At 41.5% G+C, this 23,096-nt stretch overlaps 4 protein-coding genes across 11 annotated transcripts; 2 read left to right on the top strand and 2 right to left on the bottom strand.

Moving 5' to 3' along the window:
* LOC109727190 (4-hydroxy-3-methylbut-2-en-1-yl diphosphate synthase (ferredoxin), chloroplastic) lies at positions 320 to 9,085 on the top strand. Of its 6 annotated transcripts, none has more exons than XM_020257167.1 (20): positions 320 to 532; positions 1,219 to 1,480; positions 1,989 to 2,146; positions 2,359 to 2,465; positions 2,558 to 2,658; positions 2,741 to 2,817; positions 3,523 to 3,642; positions 3,722 to 3,952; positions 5,261 to 5,377; positions 5,536 to 5,610; positions 5,688 to 5,765; positions 6,796 to 6,855; positions 6,943 to 7,005; positions 7,143 to 7,287; positions 7,402 to 7,543; positions 7,785 to 7,862; positions 7,959 to 8,118; positions 8,235 to 8,333; positions 8,429 to 8,533; positions 8,682 to 9,085. In XM_020257167.1, the coding sequence occupies exons 2-20, from the start codon at positions 1,261 to 1,263 to the stop codon at positions 8,781 to 8,783; spliced, it is 2,238 nt and encodes a 745-aa protein (XP_020112756.1). In that variant the 5' UTR covers positions 320 to 532; positions 1,219 to 1,260; the 3' UTR covers positions 8,784 to 9,085. The 6 variants fall into 6 exon arrangements, with proteins under 6 accessions (XP_020112756.1, XP_020112757.1, XP_020112754.1 ...); XM_020257168.1 differs by having other exon boundaries at positions 1,216 to 1,480; XM_020257165.1 differs by having other exon boundaries at positions 320 to 538.
* On the bottom strand, positions 9,697 to 12,658 carry LOC109727191 (CASP-like protein 5A1). Its single transcript, XM_020257169.1, has 3 exons — positions 11,953 to 12,658; positions 10,531 to 10,663; positions 9,697 to 10,210 (listed from the first exon to the last, which is right to left on the bottom strand). The coding sequence occupies exons 1-3, from the start codon at positions 12,162 to 12,164 to the stop codon at positions 10,019 to 10,021; spliced, it is 537 nt and encodes a 178-aa protein (XP_020112758.1). The 5' UTR covers positions 12,165 to 12,658; the 3' UTR covers positions 9,697 to 10,018.
* LOC109727351 lies at positions 14,141 to 16,995 on the top strand. 2 transcript variants are annotated; one of them, XM_020257444.1, is made up of 3 exons: positions 14,141 to 14,610; positions 15,637 to 16,033; positions 16,245 to 16,995. In XM_020257444.1, exons 1-3 carry the CDS (start codon positions 14,433 to 14,435, stop codon positions 16,522 to 16,524), a joined length of 855 nt encoding a protein of 284 aa, XP_020113033.1. In that variant the 5' UTR covers positions 14,141 to 14,432; the 3' UTR covers positions 16,525 to 16,995. The 2 variants fall into 2 exon arrangements, with proteins under 2 accessions (XP_020113033.1, XP_020113034.1); XM_020257445.1 differs by having other exon boundaries at positions 14,483 to 14,610; positions 15,690 to 16,033.
* On the bottom strand, positions 17,921 to 22,177 carry LOC109727091. Of its 2 annotated transcripts, none has more exons than XM_020256984.1 (4): positions 21,955 to 22,177; positions 20,230 to 21,382; positions 19,442 to 20,118; positions 17,921 to 19,269 (listed from the first exon to the last, which is right to left on the bottom strand). In XM_020256984.1, exons 2-4 carry the CDS (start codon positions 21,309 to 21,311, stop codon positions 18,248 to 18,250), a joined length of 2,781 nt encoding a protein of 926 aa, XP_020112573.1. In that variant the 5' UTR covers positions 21,312 to 21,382; positions 21,955 to 22,177; the 3' UTR covers positions 17,921 to 18,247. The 2 variants fall into 2 exon arrangements, with proteins under 2 accessions (XP_020112573.1, XP_020112574.1); XM_020256985.1 differs by having other exon boundaries at positions 20,230 to 21,339.

Genomic DNA, 23,096 nt, shown 5'->3' with positions numbered 1-23,096 from the left:
AAAAGAGAGAGAAGACAATTAGGATAAATTGGGTGGTTAAGCAAATATTGGAAGAAAAAAATTGTGGAGGAGAGGTGCGGGAGTTTATTAGCAATTAGATTGTTTTTGATGACATATGTATGTTAAAAAATTAATAATAAAGTGATTAAAATAAATTGAATATATTTGATGTAATTATATTTGTTTGTCAGCATGTGATGTGTGAATGTTTATTTGACGATTGCGTGCAATTTTTGTTGAATACAAATCCTTATAAAATTCAGAAAACTTGATGGAATCAGCCAATCACCAATAAAGGTCCGACGTTTTTTTTAAAAAAATTTAAAAAGGGAAAAGAAAAGGTTGGTGGCGAGCAGCGGGAGGGGGCAAACAGTTGGGCAGTGTCATAAAAGGGTGGTCTATCGGATCGGATGGGTGGAGTCCCTGGAGGGGAATTCGGAGGCTGCGAGTGGTGACTGGCGACCGCAGCTGTTTATTAAGCAGCAGAACCACCGGGACCGACGACGAAGAGTCCCTGCTGGTGCTGGTGCTGGTGCTGGTGCTGGTACTCCCGCCCTTCTCTTCCTTCCATCCTCTTCTCCTCGATCTCCCTCTCCTCTCCTCTCCTCTCCTCTCCTCTTCTCTGTGCGACCCGCCTTATCTTTTTTGCTTCCCCCTCCTTTAATACTTCCTGGGCGGCCGTAATTAATTTCCTGATTTTTTTTTCTTTTTCTTTTTTCGTGCTTATCTGGCGCTCCCTCCTCCTTCAGAAAGACTAGTATCTGTCTGATTCCGAATTACCTTATATATTACGTCTGATTGTGGCCCGATCGTCCGTGAGTTTTGGAGTGAGAAGGAGCTCGCAAATTCCCAGTGTCAATTTCGCTTATTTCACTTATTTCGCTTATTTCGCTTATCACGCGCGACTGATTGTCCGAGGCTCTAATCAAATACTTGTCTTGCGCTAACTCGTCATGACAAAACTGTCGACCTTTTTCGTTTTGCTTTGTTATTATTATTATTATTATTATTATTATTATTATTATTTTCTCTTCTTTCTTTTCGACACTCAGTTCTCATCTCCTGTTTTTTTCGGGAACACTGTCTGTCTTGAAGCGCCATGCCTGCTGCAGCAAGGATTGGCGGTGATTCGCCCTAATCAGAGGGCTTTTCGTTTGACCGATATATTATTTTATTAACTGCCTGAATTTATTCACTTCTCTGTCTTTTTAATAGCAGAATCAAGTGGGAGGGCAAGGATAACGAAGTCGCTGCGCAACAATGGCTGCTGGAGTGATTCCAGCTTCCCTGCCCAGCCTGAAGGCTCACGATTGCAGCTTGAGCTTTGCAAAGAGCGTCGATTTTGCAAAGGTTCTTTGTGCTCCTCGACCGCAGAGGATCAAGTCTCCTATGATTAGATCACCTCTGATTAGAAATTCTACTAATCCTGGCTCTGATACTGCTGAACTCGAACCGGCATCGAAAGGCAGTCCTCTCTTAGGTATTACTCATGGACCTAAATATGCTTTAACTTTTGCTTGCACATCTTATCTTATCATACATGCTGTACATGATTTATCATGGAAGCATCCATTTGTCTTTTTTTTGCCCTTTTTTTTTCAAAAAAAAAAGCGAAGATACTGTTCTGTTGTTTCCCGAACTGTTGAACTTCACCTGACTAAATTTTAGGTTCTTGTTATTGGGTTCATTGTTTCATTCATTTGTCAACCGAAAAATTACCGTATTGTGTTCCATTCTTCTCAGCATCTGACTATGATTGGAAAATTCTTACATTTTGATCAGCAAAGACAGCTTACGTGTCCTGACCAGTCATGGGCCTTGTCATTGTTGAACCGTTGGCCAAAAATTTGTCTAGTTACTGATTTGGAAACCGCATGCTATAGATAGCTCTTTTTTTAATTTTCTTTTGAAAAGTCTAGATGGCTCGTTTCATCTGAGTATGTATCTGCTGTTTCGAATGTTTAATGAAACTGTAATTTTTCCTGTAGTTCCTAGGCAGAAGTACTGCGAATCAGTACATAGAACTATCAGAAGAAAAACTCGTACAGTGATGGTTGGAAATGTGGCGCTTGGCAGTGACCATCCAATAAGAATCCAGACGATGACTACTTCTGACACAAAGGATGTAGCTAAAACTGTTGAAGAGGTTTTTAACATTTAATTTCTTCTCTCTTTTACATGTTCGAATGCTTGATTTTGAAGGAACCTGACCTGACTGTTTCATTATTTTGGCCTGATAGGGTCTGTTACCTGTTGTATGTCCTTCAATGTTTTCACCTTTTATTCACTATTATAGCTCCGCTATTGTATTTAGGCATTTATTCTTGTAGTAATTGGTGCACATTGCTGCTTTGGCAGGTTATGAGAATAGCAGATAAAGGTGCTGATTTAGTTCGAATAACTGTCCAGGGAAGGAAAGAAGCCGATGCTTGCTTCGAGATTAAGAACAGCCTTGTTCAGAAAAAGTATTAATCAAGATTTTTTTTTCCTTCTCAATCTGATGAGTATAGGAAATATTATATTTTGTGTCACACTTCTCTATTTTCCTTTTATCCAGCTATAACATTCCTCTGGTGGCCGACATACATTTTGCTCCTTCAGTTGCACTAAGAGTGGCTGAATGCTTTGACAAGATTCGTGTGAACCCAGGAAATTTCGGTGTGTATTGTGTTAAAGTATTATTTTCACCTTCAGTTCCTTGTAATTTTCGATACTGATTGCTAAGAGAATATGCTTGCAGCTGATAGGCGGGCCCAATTTGAGAAACTAGAGTACAGTGAAGAAGATTATCAAAAGGAGCTTGAGCATATTGAAAAGGTGGAAAACTTCTTCTTGCCCGTATCATATCTTCATGCCGATGGGAAAAATACAACTTGCTAAAGAATGTGAAACAACTGTTGTTCTTTAAAAGTTTAAGATACTGGAGAATGTTGTTTCTATTTTTTTTATCCAACACCCCACCTCACGTCTGGAATCGAGATTTTTTGATAGACTTAAGACGTGGATATGAATTAAATGGGAGAAAATTAAATGAAACTAGAGGCTTGATGAGATTCAAACTCAGAACCGCCTACTCTTGTACCATGTTAAAGACGTTATTCTCTAAAAGCTTAATATTTGTACTCAACACACCTGCATTGTTTCAGAACCTGCAACTTGACCTGCCCTTTTACTGCAAATTAACACTTCTTATTTCTTGCCATCTATACACTCTTATCATTAAAGACTACAAGGAGCTTAGCAACTGTGTTTAAAAACGCAGGTAGATCATGGTAATATGTTATATTGGTGTCTTGTGTAGGGCCATCTTTACCATAAGTCTAGCCTATATATCTGGACTGCCTGTAAATGTATTTTGTGAATTTGTTGCTTCTCATGAATTAATATCCAGCTCATCTGGTGGAGCAAGAACCATGAAAATTCCATTTCTGTGGAACACCTGCAATTGAGACGACTGTTATTTGATTTGTTTATCTGTGCCAATTCATGCAATCAAATCATTATATTCAAACTATGTGCTAGGTTTTCTCTCCCTTAGTCGAGAAGTGTAAGAAATATGGGCGAGCCATGCGTATTGGAATAAATCATGGAAGCCTTTCAGACCGTATCATGAGTTATTATGGTGATTCTCCAAGAGGAATGGTGATTATCTTCTTTCTAGACATATCTGGTTTCCTTATGATGAGCATACAAAATTATGAGCATACTGTTGTTGGAACAGGTTGAGTCTGCATTTGAATTTGCAAGAATTTGCCGGAACTTGGACTTCCATAATTTTGTATTCTCAATGAAAGCAAGCAACCCAGTTGTCATGGTACAAGCATATCGATTGCTTGTTGCTGAAATGTATGTTCAAGGATGGGATTATCCTCTGCACCTAGGGGTTACAGAAGCTGGGGAAGGTGAAGATGGCCGAATGAAATCTGCAATTGGCATTGGAACTCTTCTTCAGGTACATACTGTCTTCAATTTCTCAAACATCTAATCTCAGCCATATAATTAGGTAGAGTCAGCTGACTGTTAGCGATCAACATGTCAAAGATGGCGTCTACCTTGCTGCTTTTCACTTGAGTGATGGGAATTTGTTATGATTTTGACAAACACATAATGACAATATATTTTGGTCTCCTGGGGAGTGGTTATTGATACATCAGCTGTACCTAAAGTTTATATAAGGAAAGGAATCAAGGATGATTGGCTATTACAAATCTGTTGCATGTGCAATCCATGAATCTATGAATCTATGAATCTATGAATCTATGAAGGCTCTTGTCATATCTTCTCTGATCCCTCGATAAGAAGAGAGAGAGGATGGAAGGAAAGAGGATAATATTGCAAATTCCAATTGCTATGCTAGTTCTATATATATTTTTTCTTTGGATGGAGAATGGCAAACGGAGAAAATTAAAACTGCAGCTTGCAGAGAATCTTTAGATCTCTCTATGCCTCATAACTTCTGGATCCTACTTACACTAAACTGAGAAATTTCTGCATATTGAATGTCTGAGGCCCAAAAGAACTATGTTTGATGTGTAAAATATGAAATACAGGAGTCGAGTCTCTGTTTCAGGTTGATAGATTGAATAAAACATTTTCTTGGCCTCTTAAATAGATCAGCTAGTTCTTTAGTCAGAGTTCTATCCTGTTGACTCTGAACACGTTCTTACATCCAAAGAAGGGAGAAACAAAGTTTTGTTAAGAACTTGCTCATTTCATCATGATATTATAGCATTTAATCTCTTGCATAGCTGTGTTTGTTGAGGCTACCTGTGCATATGACTCTGGACACTTTCTTATGCCAATTTCTCTTAAATAACAAGTCGACTGAAATGATGCAGGTCTATGTAGATCCATTAAGGCGAAAAAATTTCTTTATTTCTATGTTTTTTTTCTTTCTTCCCAGAGTTCCATTCTATTTATTACTTCTTCTCCACCTTTTTCTTATTCTCATCCTTTCTTTGCCATTCATTTTCTCATTATTCTAGTTCGCATTGTTCTTTTAATTCTTGTTGTCTGTCTAATAAGGAGGCTATATAATATCTTGACTCTGGCTGCATAAGCATTTAGCATAGTGAGTATGCTAATGGAAGTGTAGATATGGTCCAAAATAATTCCTTTGAGCTGAAAATTATGTGCCAAATAGGATTGCATCCTGGAAATCAATTGTCTGTAACTGCTGATGTGTATTCTTTTCTTTTTGCAATATACTGCAATAGCTGAAACAGGGATCATCTGATTTTAAAATCTGGTAATAATACAGGATGGGTTGGGTGATACAATACGAGTGTCCCTCACAGAGCCACCAGAGGAGGAGATAGATCCTTGCAGGAGATTGGCTAACCTTGGAATGCAAGCCACAAGTCTTCAAAAAGGGGTGGTAAGGCTTGATTTTCTTTGCTTTATTCTTTTGCCTTTTCACAAGATGGAAGTTGTTATGACAGGGATTTTGCTTAGAACAGTAATGTGATATTTTTACTTCATCATTCCTTATTGCTATTGAAAGCCTCACTTTTGTTCCATCCCATGTTTTAATAGGCCCCTTTCGAAGAAAAACATAGGCACTATTTTGATTTCCAGCGGAGAAGTGGTCAATTACCAGTGCAAAAGGAGGTTGAGTTTCAGGTTCATTCTATGGTTTGGTAATGAAATGAAAAAACTTCTTATTGCTTCTCCTTTCTTTGACATAGGGCGAAGAGGTAGACTACCGTGGAGTCTTGCATCGAGATGGCTCTGTTCTGATGTCAGTTTCTCTGAATAAGTTGGAAGTATGGTTTTACCTTGTGTTATTTTCCATATGATATGGATATTTCCTCTTCTTTATAATAAAGTGTACGAGGAAGATTTTCTGTTGATGAGTAGGCCCACTGGTATATGACAGTAGAAGATAAATATAGTAGCCCAGCTTGGTGTACGAACCTCTTGAATTTCAGGTTTACTACATGATTTTGCAGTTCAAACTTGCAGCAGTTTGGAAGCTACACACTATTTTAGGGCAAATATCATTTACTTGCTCGTGTCTAATGGCCCTACTCCACGTAACCAACTTGTGATGCAACATGAAACAATTTGCTACCCTGGCAGTAAATGGGTATGGACTTGCTGTCTAGTTGCAGCTTCAGTTTATTTCCCTATTGCTGAGGCTTCAATTTTTAGCAAGGAGTTGCTGTCAAATTGATAATAGCATGATTCATTACACTGCTATGTATTCCAACAAACACAATTAAGCAATCAAATTCTTATCCACACCATTGAAGTATTGCATACTTTTGTTCACCGAAAGTGGAGGGGGTGTAGTTGTTTTTGGCCGTAAGTACCCACTTCCGTTGTTTGGCTCACCATAAATTGAATTCGTCTGTAACTCCACTTTCCCAAAGCACCGTAGTTGACTTCGCCTTGGGTGGTGCTGAAGTCAATTATGGGAGAGAAAGAGATAGAAAAAATAATAATAGTAACTGTTGGAGATTTTTTTTTTTTCATCCTCTTGTTTGCTAGTGTGAAAATATCTAGTAAAATAAATAAGAAAAGTGGGATAATTACAGTTCCAAATCTATCGACTTTCTATCAAACAACAGCAATGGAAAGAAAAATTTTACCTGGACTTCAGTTCAACTAAAAGTCATTTTCAATATGAAAATCACTTACATACGGGCAAACACAACCCCTAAGTGTGATGCTATTTGCCGCAGGAAACTTTATGGATACTATACTTTCTAGCTAAAATATGTTGCCTTATGATTTTTGGCTGTTAATACAACCTTGCGCTTCAAGCTGACCATAACTGCTTTGCTTTGTCAGACACCGGAACTTCTTTATAGGTCTCTTGCGGCAAAACTTGTGGTTGGCATGCCTTTCAAGGTTTATTCTTGTATATTTCTATGCAACAAGTATGCGTCATATTTCGAGTGAAGTTGAAATTTACAAAGCTTTTTGTTTGGGCTTCAGGACCTGGCAACAGTCGACTCAATTCTTCTGAGAGAGCTTCCACCAGTTGAAGATGTTGATTCTGTGAGAAACCTATATTTTTTCATTTTCTATTTATCAGTAACGAATGGAAGTCGTAATCACCTTTAATTTGATTCATTTGTCACATTATTTAAATGAACAATTATGTAAGCTGATCCGGAGTATTTCATCTCATTCAGAGGTTAGCTCTCAAAAGATTGGTCGACATAAGTATGGGTATTTTGACTCCTTTGTCAGAACAATTGACAAAGCCACTTCCTTATGCCATTGTCCTTGTAAATCTCAAGGAACTGTCCACTGGTGCATACAAACTTTTGCCAGAAGGTAATGCTTTGATTCAGATCCTCTTTCGGTGGCATACCCGTTGCTTTTCTGCCTTTTGGCCTTCGTTGGTTGATTGGTCTTGAATGTTTTGCTTAATTTCTTTTTCACATTTAGGCACCAGACTAGCTGTAACTATTCGTGGAGATGAACCTTATGAGGAGCTAGAAATCCTCAAAACTGTGGATGGTATAACCATGTTGTTACATAGCCTTCCATATAGTGAAGAAAAAATCAGCAGAGTTCACGCAGCAAGAAGGTGATCAAACTTACCAACCCCAGTGTTTAAAATCTCATTATTTTGGATGTCGTTGCAATGCACTTCATTTCTCCAGTCAGAGATGCCTCCTGCTCCTTTTTCCCTTTGTGGCGAAATTGTTAAGTTGCTTTGTCGTTGTCTGAACTAAAATTTTCATTTCCAAATCTGTTCCAGCTCTCATCCATGTGTGATTTTGGAATGTTGCTGATTGTTTGCATTTGTTATGCCAATTGTGCTGCAGGCTTTTCGAGTATTTAGAAGAGAATGGTTTAAAATTTCCAGTAATCCACCATATAGAGTTTCCTGAAGGGATGCACAGGTATTACCAAGTTACATAGTGAAGTGACCATTGCTGGATAGCAAGTTTGTGTCCGATCCTTATGTACTTACCGTTTTCTGTGGAAATTAATTACAGAGACGATCTAGTCATCTTCGCTGGTAGCAACGCTGGTGGTCTTTTAGTTGACGGACTTGGGGATGGTGTACTGCTTGAAGTTCCTGATCAGGATTTTGATTTCTTGAGAAACACGTCTTTTAACTTGCTTCAGGGTTGCAGGATGCGCAACACAAAAACTGTAAGCTTGATGTTGATGTTACTCTCCCACAAATGATACTATTTTAACAAAAAGGAACAGAATCGTTTGTTAGTGAACCATTTGTGACATATAAACATATATAAAACTTGCTACAGGAATATGTTTCATGCCCTTCTTGTGGCCGCACTCTCTTTGATCTTCAAGAAATAAGTGCACAGATTAGAGAGAAGACTTCTCATCTGCCTGGTGTTTCGGTAACTTATTTTCTCTACCATCTGAAGTTTTGCTAAACCATAATGATTTGGGCTTGAGTAAGGCTCAAGTGACAGCTTGCTCTTTTCTATGGCAGATTGCGATCATGGGTTGCATAGTGAATGGGCCAGGAGAGATGGCCGATGCAGATTTTGGATATGTTGGCGGTGCTCCTGGAAAGATCGACCTTTACGTTGGCAAGGTTTGTTCTCCTTCGTTTAATGCATAAGGTTCTTTGTTAGGTTGTGTTTGTATGCTTTTCCAAATTTGAAAGGTATTCGTATAGTTTGGGCATTTTCCTTTTCTCCCAGCAGATTATTCATGATCGGGACTTGAATTGTTTGTTGCAGACGGTGTTGAAGCGAGGGATAGCAATGGAGCATGCAACTGAGGCTTTAATTCAACTTATAAAGGACCATGGACGTTGGGTAGATCCGCCCACCCAAGAGTGATGCCGCAAGCTTTGAAGGCCTTTCAGGAAAAGACAAGATTCATACAAATATATATATGTAATTTAATTAATTTCCCAATTGCTGAAAACAATATTTTGAAGCCGTTGCCTGTGCATGTAAATGGTGCGGAAAACTGAGTTAGTTATAGTAGAGGAATAATACATACATGCTGTCCCAATTAGAGGATAGCATCCGCTCTTGAAGTTGTTATTATTCTACCTAACTGGTGTTATTGCCTAGCCGTCTGGTCCCGAGGTTGTTAAAATGTTTTTATTCTCCTTGCCTGGAAGAAGGCGCAGGAATGCGGAGGAAGTTTTGCGATTTGATAGTGGGATAACAAAATCTTAAAAAATAGTTAAAAGAAAGTATCGTGACAAAGTGTTTATTTAGTGTAGTTATATAAACGAACGAGCTGTTTTTTTTTACTATTATTAAAATGGAAACTGGAGGCCCTCGAAACGATAGTGATAACGGAGGGTGCTTAGGATGGACGTTAAAACGCAGCCGCTACATTCCGCGCGTTAGTATCATTCCATTTACTGGCCAGGCCCCTCTGTGTATTGTAATCGTTGATCACCAGCCTGACTTCGAGCAGTCCTGCAGCAGCTCTATCTCCATCACACCTATTGTAATGCTTTGCTGCAGGTTGCATGCTGCGTCACATTCACTGCTACATGAGGTGAACCCTGCACCCACCACCAAATGAGGGCAATAGCTGAAGATGGGGAAGAGGGAAATTGCCGGTGGAAAACATAGGAATCAGTTGCACACTAAAACCCAAACCAGTAAACTTTTAAATATCTGTTCGCAGATGGTCCACAGTTTCGGTGGCCTCTATAAACATCTTTTACCAAAATTTTCACCCTGCGCATAAAGGAATATCAAACCTGCTAACAGCGGAATACATCCTTGCTCCACAAAATCTACAGCTTTTCACTGCAAAATGTCCGGTGAATAATCAAATCCCATGTTATGTACAACGGACTTCCAATAGTTTCTTCGAGCACATTTCCACCTACAACACTCAAAAATGATACAACAATTTGGTGCTTTCCAAATTTCGCATTACAATGTCAGCTGCTGCACAACTCCGTACCCAAGTCACAATAATACGAAGTACCATATATATGACAATTACATCGGTTTGGCTGTGGGTATTAATAAAAATAAAGCAAGAACGAAAACACAATCAACACGGATAGCAAACAGTTGGGAGAAACTTTCTTCTTAGTTGTTCACCTAGTAGCCAGTGACCAGAAGTTCATAAGAAAGGACGGTGACACTGCAAACCAGCTGATAAAAGCCATGGCGGTAGCAGTCTCAAAACTTGCACAGTGATTCTGCGCACAGATGTCGAGATCATTCCCAATCAGCACCGTGATGCCGGCAGAAGCACATGCAGCTGCGAAGGTGAGAGTCGATGTGATCTGCAATACAGATATCAAATAGTATAATGCCACCTTGAGGTTTTCTCTAAAACATCAAGCGATACACAATGGAACAATCAAAGCCACAGACTCAATGCATGTTAAATGCGAACAAAGACAGTTGAAGCTATCTGAATCTGTCATTTATGTGCCAGTGGCTCCTTGAATGTGCAAGGGAATACAAATGGATAGGCAATACTCTCATTGTAGTATGGAATCCTAAGATTACAGATTTTTTTCCTAAAAGAATATCTGCAGATTCCATGTAGTTCTTATAAACTGATTTTGCTCACTACATAGCGCGCAAGTGGCTTTCTTACCCCATCTCCGATGGTAAACAGGGACACAGCTCGGGGATTCCGCAAACTGCGTTTCACAAGAAGCGCATAAATGTCCACAAGGGCTAGTGAAAGGCTCCACAAGCTTTGCAGGACGACTGCTGCAACCAGGTAGCTGCACCCAATATAACTAAACGTCAGTACATTTGCCGAAAGGTAAAAATTGCTAAACACCTCTGTACAGGGCAGATTAATTATCAGGCATGTCAAAGTCCACTGTAACCGCCATGTAATTTTAGTATTTTAGTTAGTATTTCCAATTATGAGATATTATGTTTACAAAATGTCAGTTCCATCAGTTATCTTGCTATTTGGAATTGAAGGCTTGAAGCTAAGATGTTAGCATAAAATCCTCATCCAGTTTATACACGCCGACTGGTTAGTACAATAAAGCTTGGTACATCAACGACATAACTAAGCATTTTTTATTGATGATAAAACGCGTCAGAGAGCTGTGCGGAAAAAGTGAAAAATCACCATCAAATGGTATACAATAATAATCTATAGAAAACAACGACGAGTTAAATTGCCAGCCTTAAAGTCATACATGGCACTGGACTCTACTCAGAATTGACTTGATCCTAACAAGAAACTATCCTAAAGCCGCTAATGAAGCCCTTAAAATTTTGACCGGATGGCATATATTTGTTCACCTGGCATGAAGAGTTCACCACGGAACATGGTGAAATCCTAGTGAACCTTAGAAAGCACCGGGGCCTATCAAGGAAGGGTGGTATTGAGCACTATCTCATAACTCTTGCTTATTTGTCTTGCAAGATTGCCGGTATAGGCTATACAAGGGAACATGTTGATAACATATCTACCCTCCTTCCGTTCCAATCTGATTAGTCGAGCATGAGATGAGAAGTTAGCAAATCCTTACGGGATAGATCTTGTGATCATTCATATGCTTGCTCAAACTTCTTTCATCGGGATGGGAATTATGTTGCAATGCAAATCAGGCAGATAGCTTCGAGCTCTGCTGAGTCAAAAATTAGCAAACATGTTGATTCCAAAGGTTACTTGTAAAATGTACAGCTCAGAAACAATCCGCTGCTTATCTAAGCAATCATGCAGGTCCACCGAGAGTGGCAAACCTCGATCTCAGCTGAGAGGTGAAAACCGGACGAAAACAACAATTTCCCCTAAAATTGGAAACTGATGCACTCACCAACTCTGATGCCCTGTTAGTAGCAACTCGTATATACTAGGTGTGCTGCAATACCGTCGTCCCACGATAAGAGCAGTAAAATTTATATAAAATCGTAAACTAGCGGGCCTGGAAAGAAAAGGGGAAAAAAAGAAAAAGATATCGGAGCAGGAGCAGGAGCAGGAGCAGGAGCAGCAGCAGCAGCAGCAGCAAAAGTAGAGGAGAGGAGAGGAGAGGAGAGGAGAGTGATATACCGGAAGGCGGTGACGGAGCGGAAATCGGAGGTGGAGGCCATGACGCAGAGCGCGGCAACAGCGAAGAGGAATTGGGAGAGGCGAAGGGCGAGGCCTCCGGGCGTGCCCGGCATGCCTTGGAAATCCTTCATCCTCACCCCGGCCGGGTTCTCCGCCGCATCCGTCAGAGGGGGAGCCTCCACCGGGTGCACCGACGGCCGACTCGCGAACATCCCACCCCAAATCTCTCTCTCTGTGTCTCTGTCTGCCTGCCTCTCTCTCCCTTTGTAACTCTGATCCTAGCCTAGGTCCTAGTTCTCCGTCTGTCTCCCTCCCTCCTCCGATCTAGGCCAACGGAAGAGAAAGAGTCGGTGGCTGCAAGGATCCGATAAGCCCTAAATTCGCCGACCTCTCGGGGATGGGAGGGACGGACGGAGGTGAGAATTATTATTATTAATAATTAACCAGGAGAAAAAGGAAAGGTGCGTCTGCAGATTGGATTGCTGAGGACCGCTATAGAAATAAATTCACTACGGCAACCGGAGAGACGGACGAAGCCAGGAAGAGGCGGGGGGAGAGAGAGACAGAGAGAGAGAGAGAGAGAGAGAGAGAGAGGGAGAGATCGACAGGCGATGGGGGGTGGAAGAGGTCCAAGGTACGACGGGGAAAGCAATGCAGGCGCAAGGGAAAAGCGAACCGATTGGCCGTAGAATTAGAATTTAATTTTAAGTGATTAGTGGAAACACACACAAAAAACAAAAGAGAATCATTTATTTATTAATTTATCACTGTGCTGTATATATATATATATATATATATATATATATATATATATATATATATATATCCATTTTTATGTATATAATAATTTTTATTTTATAGATATTGTTTTTCTAAAACTGGTCGTGGCGTTGCCCATTCGGCACTTATGCGGGGGCCAATGTTAGACCCAACTGCTTAATAGCAAGTCATTTTGATTCAACTGTTTCGGACCAAAAATAATTCCCACCAAACAAGAAATGGAAATATCTATAATTGCTGCCGAATCCAACTAAAGAGAGTAGAGTTAGTGGCGTTCGTTAACAATCGGCAACATATGCTCACCACCAAATTAGGAACGCTCCAATTTATTGCAACCCAGGGGGAAGAAAATAAATTTTTTGTTGGCACTTGCCATTTCACAACAGGTCCATCTTTTTGCTTTCTCTACTGGCCTTTCCTTGTTCTACATATTTTTTTTTGTACAAAATGACCTGTCAACTAAATCAATGAAAAAAAAGAAGAACAGACAACAAAAGATTATAATCAAATTAATCTTGTCATCTGGAGTGTGCAGGGTTTTTTTTTCTTTTTTTCTTGAGAAAATTGCTATATTTGCACTGTATTGTAGTTAGCCGGCATGCAAAAGAGGTGTATCTGAAGTCGAGGTAAATTGTTCTGTAAAATTTCATCAATTAATGCTAAGTTCTACCATTCCAAGAGAATGTTAGAAGTAGGCTGCTTAACAGCTAACTAATTTGCAAACCATCACTCCAATATTTTGTTTCCATTTCCATTTCAATTACTTTTTTTACATGTTCAACTGCCTATAGGTTTTATATCAGAATTCAGTGGATTATTATCTAGATATTTAAACCTATTCAAGATGTATTGAAAACAAAAGCAATTACACGTGGAGAAGATCACTTGAGACCGGGTGAGACACTTGTATTTATTTTTTGTTTGTAATACTAATATCCAGCTAACAATGTCTATAAAAGTATTAGTTTGGCCTACCGTATTTTTCAGGTTTTAGTTGGAGAGTGTCTAGCCAATGGACTAGTTCAAATTTCTAATGTGTGCGAAAACTAGATTAAAAGTCATAAAAGATCCGGCTCTGATGTAAGAGAGGCGGGTCCTTTTATCAACACCGTTCCCCTATCAACACTTCACCAAAGATTATTGCAACTACCGGAGGGCCGGAGCACAATTTCTTGCAACGTATTCCGTATATCACAAGTGAGATTGATTCTTTGCACTTTAAAATGGAATTTGACGTACATGGGTTGGCAGACAAGCAGCCCACGGACCACAGTGGGCCAAGCGGGCTAGGAATAAGCCCGTTGGGCACAGAGCAGGCCGTGCGGATGGATTGCGCGCACAAGTGTTGACTGTCAGCCTTCACGGATGATCAGTTTTGATGAGCATTTTATTTTATAATTTATTAACGAGGAAAGATCTGTAGTCTGTAGAAGGATGAGCACCAAACAAACCTTACGGCCATTCAAGGCATAGCCGGAGAGAGAGATTTATTAGATTTTGGTTATTATTATGCGGCGCTTTTTGGGAATGCGGCAAGTTTGTGTCGTGCGCGCAGCCAGCTGAGTAGCGTCTTCTACTGTCTAAAGCGAGAGCGAGCAGGTAGAGCTCATCTATCATAATCGCCCCTCCCCCTTCTGATCCCAAAAAGAGAAGGGAGGAGGGGGGACACTGGGCACTGGGAACTTGGAGATCGCACAAGGATGAGCGTGGCTTTGGGTTTTCCTCCCGCTTCCTCCATCCTTACCCCTTCTGCTGCTGCAGCTGCTGCTGCTGCTGCTCCTTTTCCTCATAAATCGTCGCCTCCTCCTCCTCCTCCTCCTCCTCCCAGGCCGCGGGTTAGATCCCTTCGCCGAATCCTCCTCTCCACGAGACGACCAGGTTTCTATCTCATCCCATCCGATCGGATCCTACACAGCTTTTATTCTCCTATTGCTTAGGTGTTTCCTTCTACTTAGTGGGCTCTAGCAATCGAGAAATAGCACTTCTGATCAATAGAGGCCGCGTGCTGCATATCAGTAAATATTAGAAAATTGCCCACAGTGGAGACCAGTTTTGCTGTTAATTCGGGGCAAGGAAAAAAAAAGAAAAAAGAAGCCCCCCTTATTACTCGAGATTGATGTGTCATCCTAGGTCCATAAATGATTCGGATCAACTTGACCATGCTGAAAATCAGTCCTCTACAGCATGCGCTTGGCCATGCCATCTATGGTTGTTCAGTCAATTTTTTTAATTTTTTTTAAAAAAAAACTTGGCCTTACGAATATACCATCGGGGAATTTTGGCGCAATTTTAAGCATAACGGATGCTCCCTATATAAGCTGCATAAGTTTCCTCAAAGAATACAACCGTAAAGGTTGTCCGCGGCTTTTTTCCCTTTGAATAATCTGCATGCGTGGAAATTTCGCCACTAGTGCAGCTGTTTTTTGTTTTTTCAAAAGGCTTTCACGCGCAAAATTTCTCATTGTTTTTCTCAGTGATCAATGAATCTATTTTTAGATCTTCTCATTGATCAATGAATATATTTGTAGATCCTTTTTCATTATAAATCTTAACCCAAATATTTCCAACTAAAATTCCTAGATAGTAAACAACTTGATCAGGATTGATATTAAGCTTTGCATATTACCTAACTCTCATAGCCAATACTCTCCAACTTACGGACCGCTACATAATGATTTGGTACCTATCATAAGGAGGCAATTACATTACTTCTCATGTTGATTTTGGCTTCTGTTCTTGAATAATTTAGAATCAAATAGAGAAATCCAGCATGCTTAGGCCATGAACTGAGAGTTTTTTAATAGAATTTGGCCATCGATACTAAAACAGAGGCGAGGTAATCTCTGTAACTGACGCGCACTCAACCTTTCTCTAGTGCCATACAAGAATAATTGCTCCCTGTAGGAAATTGCAGGGCCAGTCAGACTGCTAACTTGTTCCCATCATTGTGCCCCGAGGTGATTGTTCGAGATGCACGACTGGAGGACTGTTGGGAAGTAGCTGATACCCACTGTAGCTCATTTTTTCCAGATTACACTTTTCCGGTGGATCTAGTTCTGAGGATTGATCGTTTTGTGGCTTTGCTCTCTGGGTTTTCGGTGCCTCCTGGTTGCATGAGGACTTGTCTTGTTGCTATTACTGGTGGTTCAGTTAGCAATGATCTTTATATTGGATGTGAAGATGTCAGAATCGGAGGTTTTGAAACAAAATTCAGTCTTAGCAAAGGAACAGTGGCTGGAATCTTGACAGTGGATACGGTGGCTGATTTTCTTCCTAGAAAAGGGCCACTTCGTCAAAGAAGGTAAATTTCATTGCCTTCTTTTGTGTGTGTGTGTGTGTGGAGAGATTAAAAGCCTTATTTAGTATAATTTTTTTTTTTATTATTATCCAGGCTAGTGTGTGACCATGTTTAGATGCATTAAGCTTATTGCTTATCCTCTGTTACCGTATTACTTTCTTTACATGTGATCAGTTATTAATTTTTTATTAGTGGGGTTTGGAAATTGACGCAGAACCGGTATAGCATATATATCAAATGTGGCAGTCCGGGAGGCGGATAGACAAAAGGGGATCGCTAAGATGCTCATTGCCGAGGCAGAAGCACGAGCTCTGAGCTGGGGCTGCCGTTCTGTGGCATTGCATTGTGATATGAACAACCTAGCTGCAATGAGATTATACAAAGGTCAGGGCTATAAATGTATTCGTGTGCCAGAAAATGCAAAATGGCCCCAACCCAAGACTTCACCTGGGATCCACTTCAACTTTATGATGAAACTACTCAGCAGTAATTGATTCAGATGTTCTGCTTTAAACAAATTTCTTATTTGTTTGCATAGCTCCGGGCTACTACTTTCATGGAGGTATGCATAGTTGTGTTGTATAGGGATGGAATGGGTTGAACTGGTAAGGTCTTAGTTTATGTTGGTGGAACTGTAATTATTGTTGCATATAGTGCTCCTCACACATTGTGAAAGAGACATGGAGAGCTAGATGTAAAATTATGGTCGAAATCGACGAGTGACAGGTTCAGTAGACAAGATTAAACATTGGATTTGTCTATTACTCCTTGGCACAGTGAAACTGAGACTTCTACAAGAGAATTGGCTTGATGAGTTCCAAAGCCTGTTAGTTGTGTCTCAGCTGAGGAAAGAAGAAAAAAGAAATGAAAAAAACAATCCCTGTACTTATTTAAAGTTTGTGTACTTTGGCATCGTGTTGTTCGACTCTTCCTTCATCTTTCTATGTTATGCTTTATTAGTGCCATGACATTTGCCCCAGTGCCACTCTTTCAGATGATACAAGTAACTTACAAATGTCTGATTAGGAAGGTAATACACATGCAAACTCTACCAGAGGAAACAGCATATTGGAGTTTCAGTTTAATCGAGATTTTCAAAAGCGTTCAAGCAAATAGTAGTCTGATGCAGATTGTGGGGCTATTTACAGAATATCTGTGTCTGATGGCAAAATCGCATCCGAAATTTCAGTTTAACTGAGAATTTCAAGGCACGGTATAGCATTATGATTCTCGTGCAGACTATTCGAGTTGTTTGGTGAATATTTTTACTTAATGACAGATTGCACTTTGTTTACTATAATCATATGTATGCCACTGAAAGTGAAGCATACTCATCCGCATTGCTTGTTCCTGACTATATAGCTTGTTCTCTACCATTGTCTGTAAATTTCATGGAAGGTATTTGTTTTCTGACTGCTGGCCTTCCCTGACATTAGCTAAAAAATGCTCTTAAGCGCCGCTGTACTATAGGACAGTTTAAAATAGGCCTCTCAAGTCTCAACATATTTTTTTCCCTTTTTATCGATCGACACCTCTCAACTTTTAAATTTTTTATTTCACTCATTCTAGTTAAGTTTAACTGAATATTTTTTATAAAATTTAATAGATCTAGTAGCCGTTAACCGATAACCCTTTCAGTTTTATTTGGTAAGAAGTTATTTAAGCCATTAAATTCAATGAAATCATTGATTAATCTAATAAAATTTTCCATTAGTTAACTATAATCGCCTGATTTTATTCGGCGAAGGCGAAGGCGAAGGCGAAAGCGAAGACGAAAGCGAAGGCAAAGTCGTTAACTAACAAATTTTATTAGCAACTGGGTGCCTTTCTTTTGCATGCCCAAGATGCTTGTTATGTTGTTGGAGGTTAGGGTTTTTGGGTGCCTAAAGTATTACACCAAGAGACGTCAAGTTTGGAACGCTCAACAGTGTTACCTCCAGCGTAGGAAACCCTAGATTTTAAATAAGCTATTGGGCTCCAGAGATATGGGCCTTAATACGCTTTCACTTATTGGGCTTGTATGTGAACATATTATTTGAATTATATTATAACAAAATATCCAATAATAATAATATATCCAACAGTTATGACCACACAGTCTAAATACAATTTGATCTTCCGCCGTAAGAATTAATTTATGATAGGATAGGAATACATGAAAAGGGTATCAAAACAATTTGAAGTAAAGCCGGTGCGCTTGTACGTACGTGTTAATGTTTAGAACTCGGTGCAGTTGGTGGGCAATCCGGTATCGCGATCGACGACAACCAGCCGATCGGCTCCGCTGCAGCCGATGACATCTTGACCGAGCTTGGCTCCTGCAGCCTTGAGCCCCTTCAAGGAGACCGCCTGGTTGAAGAGGTTGAGCACCGGCAGCTTGGACGCAGGGGGCATCTTCCCAACGGGCAGCAGCCTGGTGAAGTCGTCCCTCATCAGCGGCACCTCGAAGTCGGCCTTGTTGTGCTTCACCACGTTGCCCTTGGCGCTGATGTGGGCCCCAGGCTCCATGTGGTTCGTGGAGAAGCTCGCTTGGCCGGGGAAGTTGGGGTACAGGCTCACGTACCCTCTCAGGTACATCATGTCGATCAGGAACTTCTTCCACGACGCTTGCCAGCCGTTGGTCCTCGACTTGGGGATCTGCACAGGGTTCTGCTTGGCGTCCGCGGTGAACCTCGCGCTCATGTAGGCGTAGAACTCTCTCCAGTGCTTGGGGAAGAACACCGCCCCCCAGCTGCAGGGGAGCTGGTGGAGGTACGGCGTGTTCGGGTGGATTTTCTTGAGGTACTCCGTGGCATTCCATTTAGGCCTTTCCTTAACCACCTCCACGAGGCGCGGCGTGTAGAGAGAGATGGAGGAGAGCTCCGGTAGGGACACCTGGGGATCGTAGTGGTACGCGAGGAGCGCGTATTTGATCCACATGTAGTAGTAGGGAGATACCTCGATGTCGTCCTCTAACAGCAGGCCGAAGTCGTCGTCGGATGATGGATACCAGCTCTCGCTTACGGCTCGGATGAGTCCGCCTTGGATGATGCGGCGCCGGATGACTTTGGGCCCGTGCGCCCACCGGAAGGATCCGACCACCTTGAGAGTTGCCTCGTCCACCTTGCTGTCCATGTTGAAGCTTAGAGGGACCTCGTCGCCAAGATAGTACGCGTTCTGGAGAGATCGCAGGAGCCTCTGCAGAGATGCAGCTCGGTTTTGTGTGATGATGTTAACCGAAATCCGCATCCGGTTCCAATCTGCAAAAAAAAAAAAAATAATAATAACACTTAAACATATATAGAGTCTGGCCTGCAGATTGATTGACCACTGAAGAGATGTACAAGGCAAGCAAGCACTGGAATAGTGGAATGGATAAATTAGTTCAAAAATATATTGATAGGGGTGATGGAACAGGTGAAGTTCGATTACTCGGCAGCGCAGTTGGTCGCAGATCAGCCATCCAGAGAACCTTGGGAATAGAAGACCTTGGCAAGAGAACAAGCGCAGTGCGATTCACAGTACTGTTCTGATCAGCAACCATCTGCAGTGCGCTCTTCACGTGCACATCAATGTCGGCGACCGTAATGAGCAAGCTAGGGTTGTGTATTTTGATGAGCCCTCTCATGCTCGAGTACACAGCCTGTACGACTGGAACCTCTGATTTGGATACTCCGGAGATAGCTCCAATCTCCAAATCGAATATCTTGAACCGCCTCTCCTTGCAGACGTTCTTCGGCCACTTGAGGACAGCTGCAGCTTCTTCACAGGGACAGAAGCTACCGCCCGAGACCACAATATAGGCCTTTTTGCCTGCAGTTGTACGGAATTTCTCGAGGAGCGGTGCCAGTGCTCTTACGTGGTCGAGGGAATGGGCGTAGAAGAGAGCATCGATCTTTTGAGGGTACATGGCAGCCCACTGAGTGATATAACCTGTAGTGAGGGCCTTCCACCATTGATCGTCTCGGACTTGGACGATATCCTTGAAGATCACGGTGGTCTCCGAGACATAGGCGAGTCTGTGCTCACTGTCTCCCCATGTTTCCTTGTCATTTGGATCCGCCGGTAGCACGAATGACCCTGCATTCCTGTATTTCTGAAGCTGATAGCTGCAAAATTTTTCCACACGTTTAAGAACAAGTTTTATCAAATGTTAGTTAGCTCGCTTCATAAATCTTTGCGTACTGCCATAGAAAAATAATGCTCTTAATTATGCTAACCTCAGATGGAGATCTTCACCGGTCATAAAAGTAAAAGGCGTCTCTATAAACAATGTCTTGATGAGGTCTGCTGACAAAAACCACGAGCTTGACAAGAAATCGACCTGCACGATTCGTTCAACAGCGATATCATAGGCAGGGTCAGGCAAATAGAGTCCCGCCTCCTTCGACCTAAACTTCCTGTAACTCGGGAACGTGAAGTCCTTCTGCCTGAAAGGCAGTATCCTTCCTATACTGCCCAGTACAGCGTTCTTGTACTTGTCTGTTCCTCCCACATGCGCCAATATCTCGAGCATCTTCTTACCTGGGATCATATCATCATCCACGATGTAGACAAAATCGGATTCCGTCTGCAGGGCCATCTGAAACCTCCCGTAGTACTTGAAATCGTAGCTCGAACTGATGAAGCTAATCCTCGAGTTGTTATAACCCTCGACAATTCTCCTCAGAGACAACTCATTGGGGCTTCCGAAAGAAAGGACCCAAACTTGGTGGAAAGGCAGTGTCTGATTGAGCAGCGAATCCAGTTGGGCACAGAGCGTCTTCCGCTTGAAGTGGTTTAAGATGACTGCAATCTTTGGGACGTTAGGGCCATGCGGACTCCATTTGGACTTCATCCTCATTAGCTCAGGAAGCGTCTCGGCTCCCAAGTCCCTCTTCTGGAACTCCAATATCTCATCGTAGAGCTCCCTCTTGAGTCTGATCATCAGAGCATCGTTGGATTTTTTCTGTGAGAAGTCGATCTTTTCATGCTCACACACCTCGAGAGGGGACTGAACAATGTATTTCTCTTGGATGGTTGGAAGCATGTGAGGCTGCACGATGAATTGTTTCCAGTGCTGGGCGATCCGACTAGCCCACGAGAAGTCTGGCTTAGTGCGCAGATCAACAGCGGGGCTCATGTAGTAGAGAAGAAAGGTGGCATATATTGCGAAGGCAAACTGGAGACAGGTGAGGGCGGCGACTATACGGGAAGAGCTCTTTGGCGTCCTCATCTTGCTTCCTTTACCGACAACATAGTCGTTGATTATCCCTTCCAAGAATTCGCCGCTTCTCATGCTCGGTGTTCGAACTAAGCCCATCGCGGCAGCTTTAGACGCGAGGCGAGATCTGATAGGGAGCACAAATTTGAGTACGGAGATTTCGTTCTGTGCTGAAAAGCAACGGAAAAATAGCATGTCTAAATGAAAAAATGACTGAAACAAAACTGTACGAAGAGATTTGAGCTGAAAGTGTCAGAAAATGAAAAGGTAGTTCGAGGAACGAACTAGCTAGCGAGTGTTTTGAGTTTTTGGAGAACTTTGAGAATTGCTACCGCCGGACGCCGGCTTATCAATCCTCATTATTGATGGTGTTGTGATGTGGTTAAGCACTAGAGCAGAGAATGTTATTGAAGACTATCGGTTAGCTGTAATTAAGAACATGCATTTAGTGCAGGGGAAAATCAGCACTAGAATGTGAAAGCTCAATGCACCAATTTAATTTAAATCACCGATCGATGGAGAGTAACTATAAACAAAAAGAAGAATGTTGGTGTGCGCGCGAGCAAGAAATAAGCATTAATAATTCTATACTAAATAAAGGAGAAGCGAGGATAATATTAATCCGTCCGATCCCTGTAGAGGGAAGTGCGCCGGTGGGTTTGAAGGTTTCTGGAGAGTAAGAAGACCAGTGTGTATTGCGGCCAATGATAACCATCAGGAAGAGGAGAAAGAAGGAAATCACCTTATTATGGATCAAAGCCCGGCGAGCAATTAATTAAGCGCCGACGACAAGGGAAGGATGTTGCAGGTGTTTTCTTCTCTTTCTCTGGCTATGATGACAGGGCTGCCTGCACGCCCAGCCTCTTCGAGAGGATTTAGAGAAGGGCAGAACTAATGAAGATTTGAAGAAGCGATAATCCGTCGTATGATTAGTTAACAACCGCTGAGCTAGCTCAAATGCCAAGAGACCCACATGCATGCACGAACGTAAGGGAGGGAGGGACTCCTGATCGAGCTGCAAAGGATGCATGACTTGCCCAAGATTTTATAGCTACGTAAATCATGTACGTACTACGCGCTGATCATCATCACACTCGCGGCATTTGATTTTTCTATAATTAAATTATTATTAAAGAGTAGAATGGAATTGAAGGAGGCCGCGTCGTCGGGTCACGTGCAGAGGCGTTACCTCCGCATAATCCCATTCCCATGCATGCAGTTGCCTCACTCCGACACCACCAAAAAGCCGATTTCCGAGGCGTGGAACGGGGGATGTGATCGGGGATGGGTGGTGGCATGCATGGCCCCAAGCCGACTTCAGTTTCTGGAACTTAATTGCATGCGAGCAGTCCCGGTTTCCAGCCCGACCGGACAGTAGAAGCGCGATATCTACGCTCTTTGGACTTTGGAGTAGCGCCCAGGTGCATGCAATCTTTTAATATATGTTATGATGTGGCTCAGATTGCAACCAATTAGTAATCTTAAGAAATTAATATGCATGCCTGCTCATATATGTATATACATATATATAAACCAAATGTTAAAGAGTTATATTTGTGGTGGGCGGGGAAGTAAAAACGAAGTCAACAAATAATTAACGAACAGCGCTAGAAAAGTCCTCAAATTAACCCAGAAAAAAAAAAACCCCTTTAATTTAATATATAAAAGCTTAATTATTTTCCTAATTTCAACGCGCGGATCTCAATAGAACCCACATGCATGCATGCATGCATGCCCTGCAGGTCTCCCAAAGATCGATGAAAAGAGAATTGCAAATGCTAGATATATATATATATATATATATATATATATATCTCCCCTAATTAATTAATTGAGTACAAAAAGAGGAGGAAAAATAGATTGCATATTTGTACGTACAAAATG

The sequence above is a fragment of the Ananas comosus genome, linkage group 22, assembly GCF_001540865.1.
Source record: "Ananas comosus cultivar F153 linkage group 22, ASM154086v1, whole genome shotgun sequence".
Classification (NCBI taxonomy): domain Eukaryota; kingdom Viridiplantae; phylum Streptophyta; class Magnoliopsida; order Poales; family Bromeliaceae; genus Ananas; species Ananas comosus.
Note: the sequence above shows the minus strand (reverse complement) of the source record. Positions and strands in the feature narration are given on the sequence as shown.